General features: G+C 49.9%; 1 protein-coding gene across 1 annotated transcript; it reads left to right on the forward strand.

The window, feature by feature from the left end:
* Positions 1–9409: 9409 nt before the first annotated feature.
* Positions 9410–17259, forward strand: LOC132321718 (acrosin-like). The gene is made up of 4 exons (XM_059835162.1): positions 9410–9431; positions 15932–16186; positions 16466–16858; positions 17126–17259. Exons 1-4 carry the CDS (start codon positions 9410–9412, stop codon positions 17257–17259), a joined length of 804 nt encoding a protein of 267 aa, XP_059691145.1.
* The last annotated feature ends 190 nt before the right edge of the window (positions 17260–17449 follow it).

Here is a 17449-nt window from a genome sequence, read left to right on the forward strand (position 1 = left end):
TTTGTGGTAGTCAGGCAAGAAACAAATGCCTGACGTCAGAGACAGTCAGTCATACGTCAGATGAGCTCAGAGTTGAGTGCCCAGCCTCCCTGCTGTCTTCATAAGGCACCTCCAGCAGTCAGGAGGAGGGGAGAGAGGCGGGTGGTGCAGTTCGTGTCTTCCTGCTGCGATGCTGATGCCCTAAACCCCTCCGCCATGGAGCCAGACGTGCGTCTCTCTCTCTCAGGAGGCTGCAAGTTTGAACCAGCCCCACCCAGCTCTTCCAGGTCCAATAGGTTCCATTTTAGCAAGATGCAGCCCAAGTTATGGTTGCGCCCTCAAAAGAAGAGAATACCCAGGATTTCCACTTTGTTGTTCAGGCTTTCCCAGTTTGGCAGAAGCCCTTCTGGTCACCCTTCGCTGCCAACCCGTGCCTGGAGTAACTACTGGACAAACTGCCATGAAGTCACCCTGTTAAATTGGGCCCTGAGGAAAGGCCCTGCTCTTTGCGGCAACCCCTCGGACAGCCGGGGTTTGCTCCCGGGTTTTCCTCAGGGCTGTTCTATGCTCGGCACTGCCAAAGGGCACGTTTGCACTGGGAAAGATCAAAACCTGGGAAATACCAGAATGTGAGAGCTTTCCAGAGCTGTTTCTGGAAGAACTGAATTATGCACGTTATGCACGAAGCTGAAGCAAACCCATCAGTGGGAATTTCGAGGAGTATTTTCCCTGTGTCAGTGCTCAAGGACTCAGAGTAGTTGCTGAAACAGTGAAATGCTGAACTTTGCTGTTGTACTTGTAATGGGCGGACCTCAAAGTGCTCGACAAAGACCATCATTTATATCCGTGGGGTGTTTTAGAGATGAGCAGATGGCTTCTGGAGATGTAGTGTTTCCTCTCACACTGTAACTGGTTAGTAATATGTCTCTTAAAGAAGGCCTCCATGAGACAGTGTCGTTGTGGATGCCGCGACACGTATTCTGCCTGTGCTGAACCAAAGCTGTGTCTGGACAAGAAGGGAAGAAGAGCTTTCCGCACACTCAACTACGGAGTTTTACCAAGTGTATTCCCAGTTTATTCCTTGATGTTTTGTTCCAAGATGCAGGTTGTTGATACTGAGGTGGAAGAGCGTTAGGGGGCTTGGCGAAATCCCCGGTCAGCGGCGAGGAGGACTTTGTGGCTGTGGTGCCCTCTGCAAGGCCCAGGCCCTGTGCTTTGACTGGCTGTGTGCCCGTCTTGTTGTTGGGAAGAGGCTCCTGTCTGGGGGGGAAAGCTGAGGGGGAACCAAAGCCAGTGTCGGCTGGGCCTTGCCACTCCTGCACCGAGCTGCGCGCAGCCTCAGCCCTCCCTGTGGCCCTGAGCCCCCTGAGCCCTCTGGCTACCCCCGCGTCGGGGCTGTGTCAGGGTGGGCAGCACTGGGTGGCTCGGCCTGGCCTGGCCGGGCCTGGCCCAGGGCTGCCGAAGGGCCAGGCCGGGCAGGGACTGGCAGGAGGCCCCGGGCCCAGCTGGGGCTGCCGGCCCTGTTGCCTAGCAACGGGGGCCAGGGTGGGTGCCATTGGCCACGCCCAGAGGTGTTGAGGCTGCTGGCCAATGGGGTGGCGCTGTGCTGTAGGAGAGAGAGGCTGGGTGGCCAGTAGGGGTGCAGCCTCTGCCTGCCCCGCCTGAGGGTGGAGGCCAGGGCCTTCCTGCGGGCAGCTGCTTGTGTTGCTGTCGCTGAGCGCCCTCGGCAGGAGCTGCCCTTGCAGCAGCGAGGCAGGGCCCGGCCCGGCCCGGCGCAGGGGAGCAGCCTGGCGGCTGTGCGCAGGGCCTGGCTGGAGCCGGGCTGCTTTAGGGCGGAGGTGCCTCAGCGAGCTCTCCGCAGGAGGGGCCGGAGCAGGTCTGTAGCACGGGGCTGGGGCTTGCCCCAGGCTTGGCTTCACGTGGGGTTTGGCCAGGGCCGGGGCTGGGGCTGGGGCTGAGGCGAGGGGCCGTTAGGGCTGGGCAGGGCTTGCCTGCCCTACCCTGAGCTACAGCTGGGGGGCTGGGGGGGGGGGGGGCAGAAACCAGCCAAGGGCATTGTGCTCAGGGAGCTCCCATCATCCTGTGCTGGACATGGGGAGGAGGGGTCTGGCTTGAGAAATACCCATGGCCATGTACATCACCGCCAAGCCAAGCAGGAGCTGCCGGAGCAGGCTTAATTCTAGCAGTGCCCAGCTTTGTGAAGCTTGACTGAAAAGGTGGTGTGGAGTCATCTCTTCAGAGCAGTGTCATGAGCGTGTCTTTGCTGGTGGTGTGGGTGCCAGTTGCCCTTCCATCCCTGCTGCTCACAACAGGGGGAGGAGGGGACTCGCTTTCAGAGAGGCCCCGCTGCCCTCACGCTTGAGAAAGTCTTGTAGGGTCTAGTTTCAAGTGCGCTGGCTTGCACATTGTTTTCCCTGCTAAGTGCAGAATTTGCTGCGTTCTGGTGTTTGGCAACCCAGAAGTGAGTCGCTCTGTGTTATTGTTCTTCTGTATCACAGTGTAGTAATGCCGCTCGTCTCTTGCAGGATCTTCTGACAAGCTTGAAAGTAAGGTGAGGCGACTAGAGCAGACTGGTCACCAAGTCGGCTTCTCTGCGATACAGGGCAGGGATCCGCTCTTAGATGTCTTTGAAGCTTGAAGGTAAGAAACACAAGTTGCAAAGAAAGAGTATTCTGGAGGTGAGAAGTTGAATGGAAGCAAAACCTGGTAGAAAGGAATGCCTTGTTTAGCTGACACCTAGTCCAGATTTCACAAGCTAGTATAGCGGTAGCTCGTGTTCCCGCTCGTGCTTAGTGATGGTGCGGGATGCTTTGACCCGACTGAAAGCCACATGTAGCCTGTTCTGCCTTCTCCTAGCTTTTCCTGTATGCGTATCCTCCAAGTACCGGTACCTGACAGCTCCTCTCGGTCTGTCTGACAGGTCCGCTTGCACCCAGCCACATGAGATGGGGACGTTTAGCAGCAGCACCTCAGATTATTCTAGAATAGCCTTTGCTTTGAAATGCATTACTTCTTGCTAGAAAGTGGGAAAAGGCCAAGGCCAAACCACCTTCCACTTGACGTATTTCATAAAAATTCATCTCTGTTCTTAGATCAGCCTGTTCTGTCCAAGGCTTATTGCATTCCTGAAGGGCAATCTCCTTGGTTCCTTCCTCTCTGCCTTCCCAAGGGGAATTCACTTAGTAGGGTGGAGGGATTCCCCTTTCTGCTTGGTAGAGACGGTGTCATAGCTGGCACTTGTGGTAGCATCTTGCATTTGGGAAAAGCAAGCGAGGAACACTTGTTCCCTGTGGGGAGGCCAGTAGCAAGGTTTCTAGTTGTTGTGGACCCTTGCAGAGTAATATCGCTCCTGAGCCATCCTGAGATAGCTGTTGTGGGTCAATATGCTTTCCCTTTGCTCTATGTGGTTCTCTGTGCTTGAAGCGTAGTCCTGCCCGCAGTTATATTTAAATGGGGATGTTTTTATGGATGCTATTTCTGTAAAAGTCCTGATAGTTTATAAGTCTGTAAATACTGATACCTGTATGTAGATTTCTATTGTCTAGCTATAAAGACTTTTCTATTGAGCCCGAAGGGGGATGTCTCTGTATCAGATACCGCCCAAGAGTCTGACCAGTTCATTGAGTTACTGGGTGCCCTCCCCAACAGGGTGAAAGCAAGTTTAGCTGAATGTGGTTTCTTCTTCCTCCCCAGGGAGAGAAAGGTGGGGGGAGGAACTTGAGCTGAACATGGCCAGCTTTCCCCAGGAGGAACTCTGCTGTGTCTTCTCATGTGCCTGCCAGCCCTGTGCTTTCTAGAACTGTTTTACTTGCCCCCGTGTGGCCTCAGATGGCTTCAGATGGGAAGACCTAGCCTTTAAACTCTGCCTTCGTTTCTGTTGCCTGGCTGCAATGGCTTTAGTGTGCCCTAGGCTTGCTGTGCTTTGGTTCTCTAGAAGCGATGGAAGGCAAGGGTTGCTGTCTTCAGCAAGTCCCCGGGTGTTCTAGGAGCAAGTATAGTGCTCTGCAAACGCTTTTGTAGAGCTCTTAACATGAGCAGTTGCTGGTGATGAATTTGGGGAATACTGGAGTGACATGAGAGATGGCTGGGGATTCGTAGACTGGGGTAGGTCGGGGGGGTCCTCCCGCTGCCATGTGGTCTGATTTCCTGCTCAGAGCAGGTCCAGTCGGATCATGTTGCTCCGTGCTGCGTGCAGTCCTGTTTGGGGTATCTCCAAGGAGGGAGATTGAGCATTGTCTCTGGCAACTTGTTCCAGTGCTTGGGCACCCTCGTGGTGAGCACCTTTCCTTGTCTTGAGTCAGAATCCCACCCAGAAACACCCCCACACCCCCCCTGCCCACACATCCCTGCCCCGGGTAGCATCTTTTCTAGCTTTTCCCCTGTCCTTTGCCAGTTAAGTTGCCTTCCTGTTGAGCAGTGGCTTGTGTTTCCCTTAGGCTTCCTTCTGCTTCCAGAAGCCCTTCCTGTTGTCCTTCCTCTCTTCCTAGTTTGTCTCCAGCTAAGCTGTGGCTTTCCATAGTCCATCCCTGCATGCTTGCGCAGTGTCTCTGTTCGTCCTGGGTATCCCATCTCTGCCTGCGCCTTGGGTGTTCTTCCTTTTTGGTGTTTGAGCTGGGTCAGGAGTTTCCTGTCTGTCAGTGCTGGCCTTCTGCTACTTGTGACCAACTCTGTGTCTTGGCATGGACTCTTCTGGTGTCTGGGGAGGTGGGGGCTGTTGTCCTTGAAGTTCAACCCGTTGCCCTGCTCCCCTTTGCCCTCCAGGCCAGTCTCCTGTTGGCTCCTGCCTAGAAGCTCTTCAGGAAGCAGCAGTCTGCTCTGCTGAAGTCCAGCATTGTGATTCTGCTGGTTTGCTCACTTCTCTCTGGTTTTTAAATTCTACAACCGAATGGTGGCTGCAGCCCAGCGTGCCCTTGAACTTTGCATCCTTGATCAGTTTTTTCCATGTCTGTGGACAAGGAGTCCAGCGGAGGGTGGAGACGGGTGCCCCATCATTCTGCTTTCACACATGGGGTGTGAGATGATGTTGCTCCATGCTGCTGTCCCCTGGACACCACCTCACTGCCCCTGGCACCCTGCCTGCAGAGTCTGAGAAGCCTATGCTGGTGTATGTGGTTGCAGTTCCTCCCTGGGTTAGCCAGCCTGTTACAAATCTGTAATATAAAAACTCATCTACACAGTGTATGTAGGTGAGCAGGCACTTCTTTAGTGCAGCGCTGGACACACAGGGGATCACTCCACCTAGTGTGCATGCTTAGTTTCTCTGCTACAAAAGTTGTATACAATCAAAGTATACATAGTCATTACATTTCCAAGAAACAGTTAACATATTCATACAGTTTCCGAGAACTCATTAGTATATGTAAATGCTCGTGACGCATGCGCCTTCAGGTACACAGGTGGTCGTCTAAGGTCCTCTGGTGGTCGTCCGTAGTCTTCCTCATGGTGTCCTCTAGTTGAACCCCATCTTTGCGCATGCTCAGCTTGGTTGCAAAATTCCATTCTTGGAATCTTCTTAAGTTATTCCCGGTTTACTGACCAAGCCTACAACTTATCATTCTCTTGACAGGCAAATTCTACCTATTCGCAATGCTACATTGTTCAACAGTTAGTTTATGATTGAATCACAGATAAATCATACCTGGTTACCTTCATACAGGATATATAATTTAATTTTTTAGTAATCGCTCTCTGGATTATACTATTCTATCAATATCCATACTTAAATTAATCCATGGTTATTTCTATTAATATTTATTGATTGGCATTCTTGATATCCGAATCAAGATGGGAAAGGTAAGGAATTTTCCAAGCAGCATCACTGGTGCATATCAGGTCACATTGTCACAGGACTCAAAGAAGACTTTTCTATTCGATTCTTCATCGTTCCATCTCGTTACTATTAGTTCCTTAGAACAGAATAGCAACTCCCTGGTGAGGTTCCTATGGTTATTGTTTCTAACTTAAGAATCCTAACTTATGCCTTTGTATTTTATTATTTTATTTATTAATCAAATTTAAACTTTCTATCAATATCAGGAGAACAACGATAGGGTGGCATAACTTATTTAGGATGCCTGTAGCAGTAGGTGACAACCCGAAAAGAGTGTCCCACCATTTATGTTCCGCATCCTTTTCCACCCTCCCTAAAACACGGTGTATTTCTTCTACACTGTGATGAACAGTTATTAAAGTTCTTTGTCCATTTTCCTTGACCTTTTTCAAAATTTTGATTAAATCCTGGTGTTGTAGCAATTGTTTCACTAAAGTGAGATTCAATCTAATGGGTGTAGGCAGCAGTTCCTGAATTAATGTATAATTAGATTGCAAGAGCTGGTGAGGTGTGACTGGAGTCAAATAAGAAAAAAAATCACGTCCCATGATTTCAGTGAAATTACAAACACAAAAATCTGAGTGATTCCTAGGATCTATAACTACATCATCTATGGATATAAAATCACAAGCTGTTCTCAAACATACACAGCCCTTACCAATATACATATAAGCACTGTTTCAGGGTTTTCGTCAGGGCGAGTCTCAAAATGACAAACATTTTGTTCAGTATCTAAACAGATATCCTGACCTCTGATTGCATTACCTTCACAGATGAAGCCTTGTTGTTCTCGTACAACAACCCTTGTTGTTCAAAATCTACAGTTTGTCATTTCTGTCCTATTTTTTGGGCCCATACTTGATGCTCAAATGGAGAGAGTATGGTTCCATTGTGATTCAATCCTAATGCCATAACAGGGTAAGTCGAATATATTGAAGCATTGTGTATAGTTCATACAAAAGTTGTGGCTGTACTTGTGACGGGATCGTAGGTAAAGTTTACCAAATTCCACCAGGACTGGAGTTTTTTCTCTAAATCCGTGGCACTATCCCAAATTATTTTCCGAACTTCAGTGGGGAGAGTGCCTTCTTCACCCTCTCTTATGATTGAAGCAGCTACTGATTGCGCCCACAGTTGAGCCTGGATAGAACTGGGAGCCAAAGATAGGTTATCTTGGACCACACCGAGTCCATCTACAATCATTTCCTGGTCGTCTACATTCACCTTTTCCCTTTTTGGTAATATGTTTGACAACAGCCACTGATTAGTTTCTAAAGCCAATAGGGAAGATTGCAAAGGCTGTTGCAATTTAGCCAGTTCACTAGTTGTAGTAGCCAGTTTGTCTCCCGATGTATTTTGCTAATTTGCCTTTTTAATGTCTGATTCATTCTTTTTGTTTTTCCACTTGATTGAGGCCTCCAGAGGGTACGTAAATTTCAGGTAATTCCCAGAATTTTACTAGTATTTTGTATTATTTCTGTAATAAAATGTGGGCCTCTATCAGAAGATATTCCAATAGGTACTCCAAATCTTGGAAATATTTTCTGTAACAACCATTAAATGATTTTCTTTGCTTGATTGGTCTGACAAGGAAAAGTTTTAGGCCATCCTGTAAAAGTATGAATCCCCACCAGAATGTATCGATACCCTTTTTGTCTGGGTAATTCTGAAAAATCAATTTGCCAATAGTCTCCAGGTTGTACTCCCGATTTCAAGGTTCCCATTGGAACTCTTCTCTTTACCACCGGATTGTTTGGCAAACAAATCAAACACTTGGCAGAAATCATTTTAGCCATTTCTAACATTCTTACAGACCCCACATATCTCTTTAAAAAGGTGACTAATGCTTCTGGACCCCAATGGCACTCTTTATGTTTTGTTTGTAATATTTCTCTCATCGGAAGTGGGGGAATTACTAGCTGTCCCTGAACTGTGACCCACCATCCTGCGAAATTCCTTTTTGCATCTAATAACTTCCCTAGTTTCTCATCTTCCGAGTATTGAGGTTTCTCTTTTGGTAATGTAATGTTCTTTGTAGGAATTAATGCCATTTGTAAGGCATTCCTTTTTGCTATTCCTTTAGCTGTTCTATCAGCTAATTGTTCCCTATAGCTTCTTTCATATTTCCTGATTGATGTGCTTTACAGTGCATGATTGCCACTTTGATCGGTCTCTGGACTGCTTGTAACAATTCCAGTATTTCTTCTTTGTATTTGATGTTTGCCCCTTTGAGAGGATAATAGTCCTCTTTCTTTCCATAATATCCCATGGACACGTACTACACCAAAAGCATCCTTTGAGTCAGTCCAACTATTTACTCTCTTTCCTTCGCTCAGTTCTAACGCCTTCGTCAAGGCTATCAGCTCTGCCTTTTGCGCTGAGGTATTGCTGGGCAAAGCATATGCTAGCAGAGACTCTCTTGCCTGCTCAGTCAAGGAAGCCCTGTCCCTGGGCCAGCAGTCCTTATTCCTTGTGCTCCTCAAAGAAGGGTCCTGTGGTCATAGAGCCAAAGTCCTGACTGTGCCACCAGCCCCATGGTGCTAAGCAGCAGGATGTGTTTGCTCGTACTTGAGCCTTCCTGAGGACAGCCCTGCCAGGGTGACAGGCTCTTCCCCCTGGATGTTGTGGGGATGAGGGCCTGATGAGCTTCATCAGCCTCCCTGGAGCAGCATGGCCCTGAGCACCCAGTGAGCTGCAGCCACTTGAGACTTCAGGTCAGGGTGGCAGAAGGATGCCTCTCCCTAGCTGCAAGAGGAGGGCTCTGATAACTGACAGCCCTCTTGCAGCCTTGCCTTGCCTCACCCTTCTGCCTGTGCTCTACAAAGAGGGCATCACCTGTGTAGGGGCAGGAGCCCCCCACCTTCCCCTGCCTCTCTGGGTCTGTTGTGCAGATGAGCAGTGCATGTTCTAAGTACAGAGATGTCTCTACTCCATAAACAGCCTCTATTCCCCATACAGGCAGAGTGCCCCGTACTTACTACCGGTGTGCACCGAGTGTTTGCTCTGCAAAGAGAAAAGCCTCACCTCCCCTGTTTGTGTGCTTCTGTAGGCAGAGCGTGCCTGATGTACAGAGACGCTCCCCCTGCACCCCCAGCCTCCCCAGATTTCCTATGCGGGTGGGTGGGCAAGCCCTGCCTCACCTGGCCCGTCTCTGCTCCGTAACCGGCATACGGTCTGTGTCCTGACAGGGCAGTGGAGTGCGGTGCTCTCCATGTGTATTCTCCGTACAGCCATTTTTACAGTCTGTCTGGTGAGAGAAAGCTATTGCCCCACCTCACCCTTCTGTTGGTTTCTGTCCTCTATACAGCCAGCGCACACTGTATAAGCAGACCAAAAAGCCCTGCCTTGGCAGTATCTAGTCTATGACTAGACATGCTTTGCCTGCATACAGTCTATCTACAGACAAAATGCAGTCTGTATCTGGAGAGAAAAGCCTCCCTGTTTCTTTTCTGATAGGCAGAGTATAGCCTGATAGACACTGCATACTGAGCAAGCAAGCCTGGCTTTGCCTGTCCGTGCGTAGTGGTGAGGAAGACAGTATGTAGTCTGTATAGCAACAGAAGAGCTTCCCCTTGTTGCAGGTATGTTGCGTGTACGCAGATGGTTGGTATTCGATGTCGAGGTAGGTGAGGCACTGCTTTTCTATGTACGTGTATTACAGTTAGCCCATATGGTCTCTGTGCGGACAGAAAAGCCTCTCATCACCTTGTGTGCGTATATTCCATGTATGCATAAAGTATGTGTATCCATGTGCATGTGTTCCAAGTCAGGACAGCATACGCTCCACACACAGAGAGAAATGCCCTTCCTCCGTTGGCCTTGAAAATGGCTGTGTTCCATGTAGAGACAGTATTGACTCCACATAAAGACATCAACATTCATACTGGACATAAAGCGTAGCTTCCCCTCACCTGTCTGTCTGCTTTGTGCAGTCCGTATGCAACTGACACACTGTACGTCTATTCCACACGTTCTATGTGTGTGTTCTGTGGAGAGAGTGCATCTACGGAGAGAAAAACATGGTTGTGCTTCCTGTGTCTGTATACTTTTTTCTGTGTAGATACTCTGTCTTCTGAATAGAGAGAGGAAAAAAGCCTCAGTGAGATGAGGTCAGCTGAGGCTTCTCTACCTGCAGATACTGTATCATGTCTGTGGATGTTCTGTATAGACCAGGCAGGGGTGGGGGGGTGGGTATCTATGTTGACGAAAGACATGTATTTGGATGTATCTCTCTGTGTCTCTCCGTATATATTCTGTTTATACTTGCTGCATGTTTTCTGTGTGTATTCTATGCGTATGAAGTTACCTAGATGGTGTCCTAGCTGTGTGTATTTTACATCCAGGCAGAAGTTGCCTCGCTTGGGCAATGCAGGACTTGTTCTGTACGTAGAATATATGCAATGTACAGACAATGTAAACGAAATGAAGCAAGCTTCAGCTAAGCAAGGTGAGGCTCTTTTGTTTCCCTGTAAAACACATCCTGTCTTGTTTATGCCCCGTTCACAGATGCAAAACCCTCAGCCAGACTCTTCTGAGTGTAGGCAGGTAACATACTGTCAAGTTCTAGTCAAGCTATAGATGGAAAGCAGGGACATAGTCCAAACCCTTTTGTCCATCCGCGGAGGCTCTGCTGTCTGCATGTCTTCTAGCTTCAGCCTGGGGAGCTCGGCTGAGCAGGTGAACAGCGAGGGCGAGGTGAGAGTGACCAGAGGAGCAGAGAGGTGTCTCCCAGGTGAACTGGGAGCTCTGCAGGTGGTCATTTGAAGGGGCTGAGGGGAATGTTTTGGGGGCCACCTTGTATCTCAGCGAGAAAGGGCCGCCTGTGGGTTGCGGGTTTCCTCAAAGGCAGAGAAGTGGGTTGTGCCCCTGTGGGGGTGCCACCTGTGAAGGGTGAAAGCTCTCTAGGAAGCATGAAGAGCAGTTGGCCACAGAATGGGCTAATCCCTGTGCAATAAATAGCAGGGGTCTGGGAAGAGGTGTGGCATTTGTGTCCCCATCAGGTGCAGTCTGGCTCTGCGCAGGCAGCCTTTCCGTTGTGGAAATGTGTAGCGTGGCTCTCTGGCACAGCAAAAGGAGGGAGAAATGAGGAATTTCCCAGGAACCCCTAGGAGATGAAGAATTGGGATGCATTCAAGGACTTTGAGAGGACTTGCTAGGAATGACTGTCTTTAGGAGATTGGCAGGAACATTGTAGAGTTGTTGGCTAGGAGTTTCCGAAAGGGAATAAAAATACCTATTCCACTGCTGTTTTCTAGGGTTGCCCACACTAGTTTTGAATCGTGTGAGGAGCACATCACCATATGGCTCTGGAGGAGTGCTTTACTGCACCGTGGGGCTTTTCTCGCAGTCCTGCACTGTGTGGCTTTTTTGGAGCTTTCTGTCGGGGGCTTTTTGGGAGCGCTTCACCATGGGGCTTTTTGGGAGCGCTCCATCACTTGGGTGTTTTGGAGCTCTGCACCCCGTGGCTTTTTTGGAATGCTTCACCATTTTGTTTTTTTGGAAGCCCTTTATGGTTTCACTATTTTCTGGAATGCTACAGGACCCGGCATTTCTGGAGTGCATCACCGCGCCACCCCAGAGGAGTGCTTCACCATTTGTTTTTTCTGGGAGTCTGTCACTGTTTGGCTTTTTGGGAGCCCTCTTTGCGGGGCTTTTTTGGTTTGCTTCACCAGTTGGATATTTTGGAGCGCTTAACCCCGGTGCTTTTTAAGAGTGCTCCATCGCGGGCTTTTTCAGGGTCCTCCCTCGTAGTGGTGTTTGGAGCTCTCCACCCTGGGGCTTTTTGGGAGCAGTCCAACCCGGTGGTTTTTTGGAGCTCTGCACCCTGTGGCTTGTTTAGAGGGCTTCACCATTTTGTATTTTGGGAACCCTTTACAGTTTTGCTATTATATGGAATAGGACGAGACCTGGCATTTTTTGGAGTGCTTCACCGCGCCGTCCTGGAGGACTGCATCACCATTTGTTTTTTTGGGTGTCCTTCACAGTTTGGGGCTTTTTGGAGTCCTTCACAATTTGCGTTTTTTTTGGGGGGAGCCCTGCACACTGGGGCTTTTTTCAAGTGCTTCAGTATTTTATTTTTTTTGCGGGGGGAGCCCTTCACAGTTCTGCTATTTTTTGAAATTTTACCAAACCCGGGATTTTTGGAGTGCTTCACCTCCCTGCGCTGCCCCGGAGGAGTGCATCCCCATTTGGTGTTTTGGGAGCTGTTCACCATTTGGTATTCTTTTGGGGAGTCCTGCACCCTCTGTGTGTCTGGGGGCTCTGCACCCTGGGGCTTGTTTGGAGTGCTTCACAGTTTTGTTTTTTGGCGGCCTTTTGCGGTTTTGGTATTTTTCGGAATATTGCAAAACCCAAGATTTCTGAAGGCCTTCACAACGCGGCCCTGGAGGAGTGCCTCACCGTTTGGTTTTTCAGAGCCATTCCCAGTTAGTATTTTCTGGAGGAGTCTTGCAGCGTTTGGTGTTCTTTTGGAGGGAGTAGTGTACCATTTTAAGGTTATTTTGGGGGAAATTCTGCACAGTTTGGTGGGTTTTTTGGGAGTCCTGCAACCTGGGGCTTTTTTGGAGCTCTCCAAGCCGGTCCTTTTTGGAGCTCTGCCCCCTGAGGCTTGTTTGGAGGACTTTACCATTTTGGGTTTTGGAGCCTTCTATGGTTTTGCTATGTTTTGGAATATTACAAAACCCGGGATGTTTGGAGTGCCTCACCGCGCCACCCGGCAGGAGTGCCTCACGATTTGTTTTTTGGGAATCATTCACTTACCTTTCTGGGGGAGTCCTGCAGCGTTTGGTGTTTTTCTGGGGGACTCCTGCACCCTTTGGGGGCAGTTTCTGAACTGTTTGGTGTATTTTGTGGAGTCCTGCACCCTGGGTCTGTTTTGAAGCTCTCCAACCTGGTACTTTTTTGGGACCCTGCACCATGGGGCTTGTTTGAAGGGTTCACTGTTTTGTTTTCTGGAGCCCTTTAGGGCTTTGCTGGTTTTTGGAACATTACAAAAGCCGGGATTTCTGGAGTGCCTCAGCCTGCTGCCCCGCAGGAGTGCCTCACCATTTTGGGTTTTGGGAGCTGGTCACCGTTACCTTTTTGGGGGATTCCTGCATCTTTTTTTTGGTGGGACTCCTGCAGTGTTTGGTATTGTTTTGGGAGCACTCCACCCGGGTGGGTTTTCGGAGCTCTTCACCCTTGGGCATTGTGGAATTATTGCTGGAGGTGACTTAGAAATTAAATCTATATTTGCATTTTTAGGAAAGGTACAGCACTGAAGAAACTTTTGGGGTGGAGTGTGGTGGTCATGCAAGAGTTCCATCCCGCAGAAGTTCCCTAGGCAACCTTAGGTGTTGGCAATGCCAGGGGAGCTTGGTGTGCTGACTCTAAGAGAAACTGTACAGAGGGTGGAGCACAGTAGAGACAGCGCGGCCCGGCTCTGTGATAAGACAGGAACTGGAAGGTGCTATGGAACAACGAGATGGAGACTCACCCTGATAACTAGGATAGGTACCTGGTCAAAGACAATGCTATTGTACAAAGATACAATAACCTATTTAGTGCGTGTAATGGTGTGTAGCGGAGTGCCTGGGAATGGGCCGACAGTCTCTCACCTTTTGACAAAATACTCATTATAATCTCATTGTAATACTAAAAAACACACCTCCATCCCAAAGCTACCCACCTCCAAGGTGCGACCACCCCTCACTGAGCCTGCGCTCTGAATTTTTCTTGGTCTCTACCTTTAAAAGCAAAGCGAGAAACTTTTACACCAATTACAACAAAGACAAATATGACTAGAGTCACTCAAGCTCCACCTGTAAAGTAAGAATAGTATAAAAGCTTAAGAGAGGAGGTATGTTAGGGAAGATACCATCGCAGACCTGCTCTAACATCTGGGATCAGTCGACGGGCTGAACCTCTCTTCCCCCCCCAGAGGGATGCCTTTGAGTAAGATTTGGACACTTGGCTATACCAAGTGTACCCCCCCAGGAGATTTGGCAACCTCTGTAGAGTTGTTTTGTGATTTAATGCGCTTGTAGCCGGCTATAATTCTCATATTAACACTTGGCTATCCCACGTGTTTCCCCGGGAGATTGATAGAGTTGTTTTGTGATCTAGCGCGCTTGTAGCCAGGCTGTATTACTCATATTCATACTATTTGTACCACCTTTGTGGGCAGTAGTTCTATCACCGGCAATCCAAAAGAACTTGTGTATCTGTCACTTCAATAAACTACACTATTTGTTAACCTAGCCGTAAGAGTTCTCATTGAACGCAGTTAAATTCCTTAAGGGTGGCCGTGCTAGTTCATGCAACGTGGCTAGACTGAAAGCGTATGGAGTTACAAGTGCATCCGTAATCGTTGAGATTCTATCTATCTATCTATATATGAGTGTGTGTGTGTATATATATATGTTTATATAGAACACGATCGGACTTGTAATACAGGAAATGGGCATCACTCAGAATCTAAGCCTAGCCGCCCCCAGCCCCTCTGATATCTGAGGACAAGCTGGAACGCACGGGGGTTTATTTTCTGCCAAATTGCTCAGTCCTTTTAACGTGACAGGCATGTTTTCAGTGGTTCACCATTTTGTTTTTTGGAGCCCTTTATGGCTTTGCTATTTTGGGGAATATTACAAACCGGGGGATTCTTGGAGTGCTTCACTGTTCCACCCCAGAGGAGGGCAAACCGTTTATTTTTTGTTTTCCTGGTAAGTCTTGCACCATGTAGGGTTTTTTTGGGGGGGACTCCTGCACCATTTGCGTGTTTTTCTGGGGAGTCCTGCATCATTTGGGTTTTTTGGGAGTCTCCAACCCGGCACTTTTTTTGAGCTCTGCACCCTGGGGCTTGTTTGGAGGGCTTCACCATTTTGTGTTTTGGAGGCCTTCATGGTTTTGCTATTCTTTGGAATATTACAAAACACGGGATTTTTTTGAGGCCTTCACGCCACTGCTCCGGGGGAGTGCATCACCATTTGGATTTTTGGGAGCCGTTCACCACTAATTTTTTGGGGGGGAGTCCTGCACCTTTGGGTGTTTTTTTAGGGGGGAGTCCTGCACCGTTGGGTGTTTCTTTGGGGAATCATGCAGTGTTTGGTGTAGTTTTGGAAGGAGTACTGCACTGTTTGGAGTTTTTTTGGGGAGAGATTCTGCAGTGTTTGTTGTTTTTTTTAGGACTACTGCACCCTGGGGCTTTTTAGAAGCTCTGCAGCCTGGTACTTACTTGGAACTCAGCACCCTGGGGCTTGTTGGAGGGCTTCACCATTCTGTTGTTTGGAGCCCTTTATGGCTTTGCTATTTTCTGGAATATTACAAAACCCAGGATCCTTGGAGTGCTTCACTGTGCTGCCCCGGAGGAGTGCAAACCGTTTAGGGCTTTTTTTTTCTGGCGACTCTTGCACCATTTGGATTTTTTGGGAGGGACTCCTGCAACATTTGGGGTTCTTTTCAGGGAGTCCTGCATCATTTAGGGTTACCCAAATTTACCCAATTTTGCACCGTTAGGTGTTTTTTTGCGGGAGTCCTGCACTGTTGGGTGTTTTTTGGGGGGAGTCCTGCACCGTTTGGTGGTGTTTTGGAAGGCGTCCCTGCACCACTTGGGGTTTTTTTGGGGGGAGGTTTTGCAGTGTGTGTTTGGTATTTTCGGGAGTCCGGCATCCTGGGCCTTGTTTGGAGCTCTGCAGCCTGGTACTTTTTTGGAAATTAGCACCCTGGGGCTTGCTGGAGGGCTTCACGATCTTGCTTTTTGGGAGCTCTTTATGGTTTTGCTAGCATTTCTGGAGTGCATCCCCGCAGGAATGCCTCACCATTGTGGCTTTTGGGAGCTTGTCACCATTACCTTTTTGGGGGAATCCTGTACCATTCTTTTTTTTGTGTGGGGGGGATTTCTGCAGTGTTTGGTATTATTTTGGGAGCGCTCCATGCTGGTGGGCTTTCGGAGCTATTCACCCTTGGGCTTGTTTGCAGTGGTTCACCATTTTTTTTTATAGGAGCCCTTTATGGCAGTCACGCCCTCCGAAGCGCTGCTTTCCCCTTTCCATTATGAAGCAGAAGGCAGGGAACTGCAGGGCTGCTGCAGCACATGGCTCCGCTCCCTCTGACCCCTCTCTCCCTCTGCCTTCCAGGCACATCACCATGTGGCACGTGGTGATCGGGCCACCCGGTTGCCTCAGCTGGGCCCTGAGGCCCAAGTGCGCACTATCAAGCGGCTACTGGTTCACGAGCACTACAGTAACATCACGCAGAGGAACGACATCGCCCTGCTGGAACTGGACCAGCCTGTGCAGTGCAGCTACTCCATCCAGCTTGCCTGTGTGCCCGACGCCTCGCTGAGAGTGTCAGAGCTGACAGCCTGCTACGCCAGCGGCTGGGGTTCCACGACTGCAAGATGTGAGTTCCCAAAAAGTACTCGTGTCCTGAGCGCAAGCTTGGCACGCAGGGGAGACGGGTTGGGCTTCCTGAGAGCAGAGGCGAAAGCCAGAGTCAGGCTGCGGGGACGCATGCCTCTAGAGAGATGGGCCTGAGCCATTCCCCAAAGGGAGGCACAAGGGGACCACCGGTACAGTGCCTTCAAGGTGCAAAGCCAAGCCCTAGGGAAGGGCTTCACCCAGACAGGGGAGGAGAAATGGCAACGAGCTGCCTGGTGTTAATTCCTCTCTGTGCTCGCAGCTGGAGGATCAACTGATGTCCTGCAGGAGGCCAAGGTCTGCCTCATTGATGTCAACCTCTGTAACAGCAGCGGGTGGTACAGAGGGGCCATCCACACCCACAACCTGTGTGCTGGCTACGCGCAGGGTGGCATCGACACCTGCCAGGTAGGAGCGTGCTACGAGTCAAGCCCCAGCAGCACAGGCAGCCCTCTCGCAACCACCCTGCACATACCCCAGCGCGTGCTTTGCCTGGCAAGTCACCCTCCCACCGCTGGGTCCCCACCGCTGCTGGGGCTCACCTCCCCTTCCCCACCTGCAGCTCCTTGCCCAGTGCCCCCCTTGCCCCAGAGGCCTGCGACTCTGCCCACAAAGCCCATCCAGTGCTCTTGGCAGCACGCAGCTCCACATCCCAAGCCTGGAGCATGTGCGTTCCACACATGAAGGATCGCTGTGCAGAGAGGAGAGCGAGCCCTACCTTACAGGCCCACCACCCCCTCCCACACAAGCTCCTGTAGGCCCCGGCACCTGAGCGGGGCCTTTCTGTGCCGCAGAGCACAGCTCTGGCAGGTGCTGTGAGAGAGAAGGAGCCAGCCGTAGTGCTGACGGAGGCCACCCAACAACACCTTTGTCCTCTCTCCTCCGCTGCAGGGCGACAGCGGTGGTCCTCTCGTCTGCAAAGATAACAATGCAGACTACCTCTGGCTCGTTAGAATCACCAGCTGGGAGAAAGGCTGTTCCAGAGAATGGCAGAGGGAAGCCCCCGCACCTATCATGAGCTTTGAAACTGTCATTCTTCAAGCCAATGCTCTCTAGCCTGCATGGACCTAGCCCTGCTCAGCAAATGCAATGCACGGGACTGGCTCCTGCTTTCCTCCCATGACTGCCCTGCAGTCCAGCATGGGAGCAAGGCTCCACCATACAGCTCTAGAAGGTCGACTGATGAGATGAGGCTGACACAGGATTTACCAAAGCCATGGAGAATGGCATGTGGGGCTGAGAGCAG

This window comes from Gavia stellata, unplaced genomic scaffold (genome assembly GCF_030936135.1).
Source record: "Gavia stellata isolate bGavSte3 unplaced genomic scaffold, bGavSte3.hap2 HAP2_SCAFFOLD_44, whole genome shotgun sequence".
NCBI classification, from domain to species: domain Eukaryota; kingdom Metazoa; phylum Chordata; class Aves; order Gaviiformes; family Gaviidae; genus Gavia; species Gavia stellata.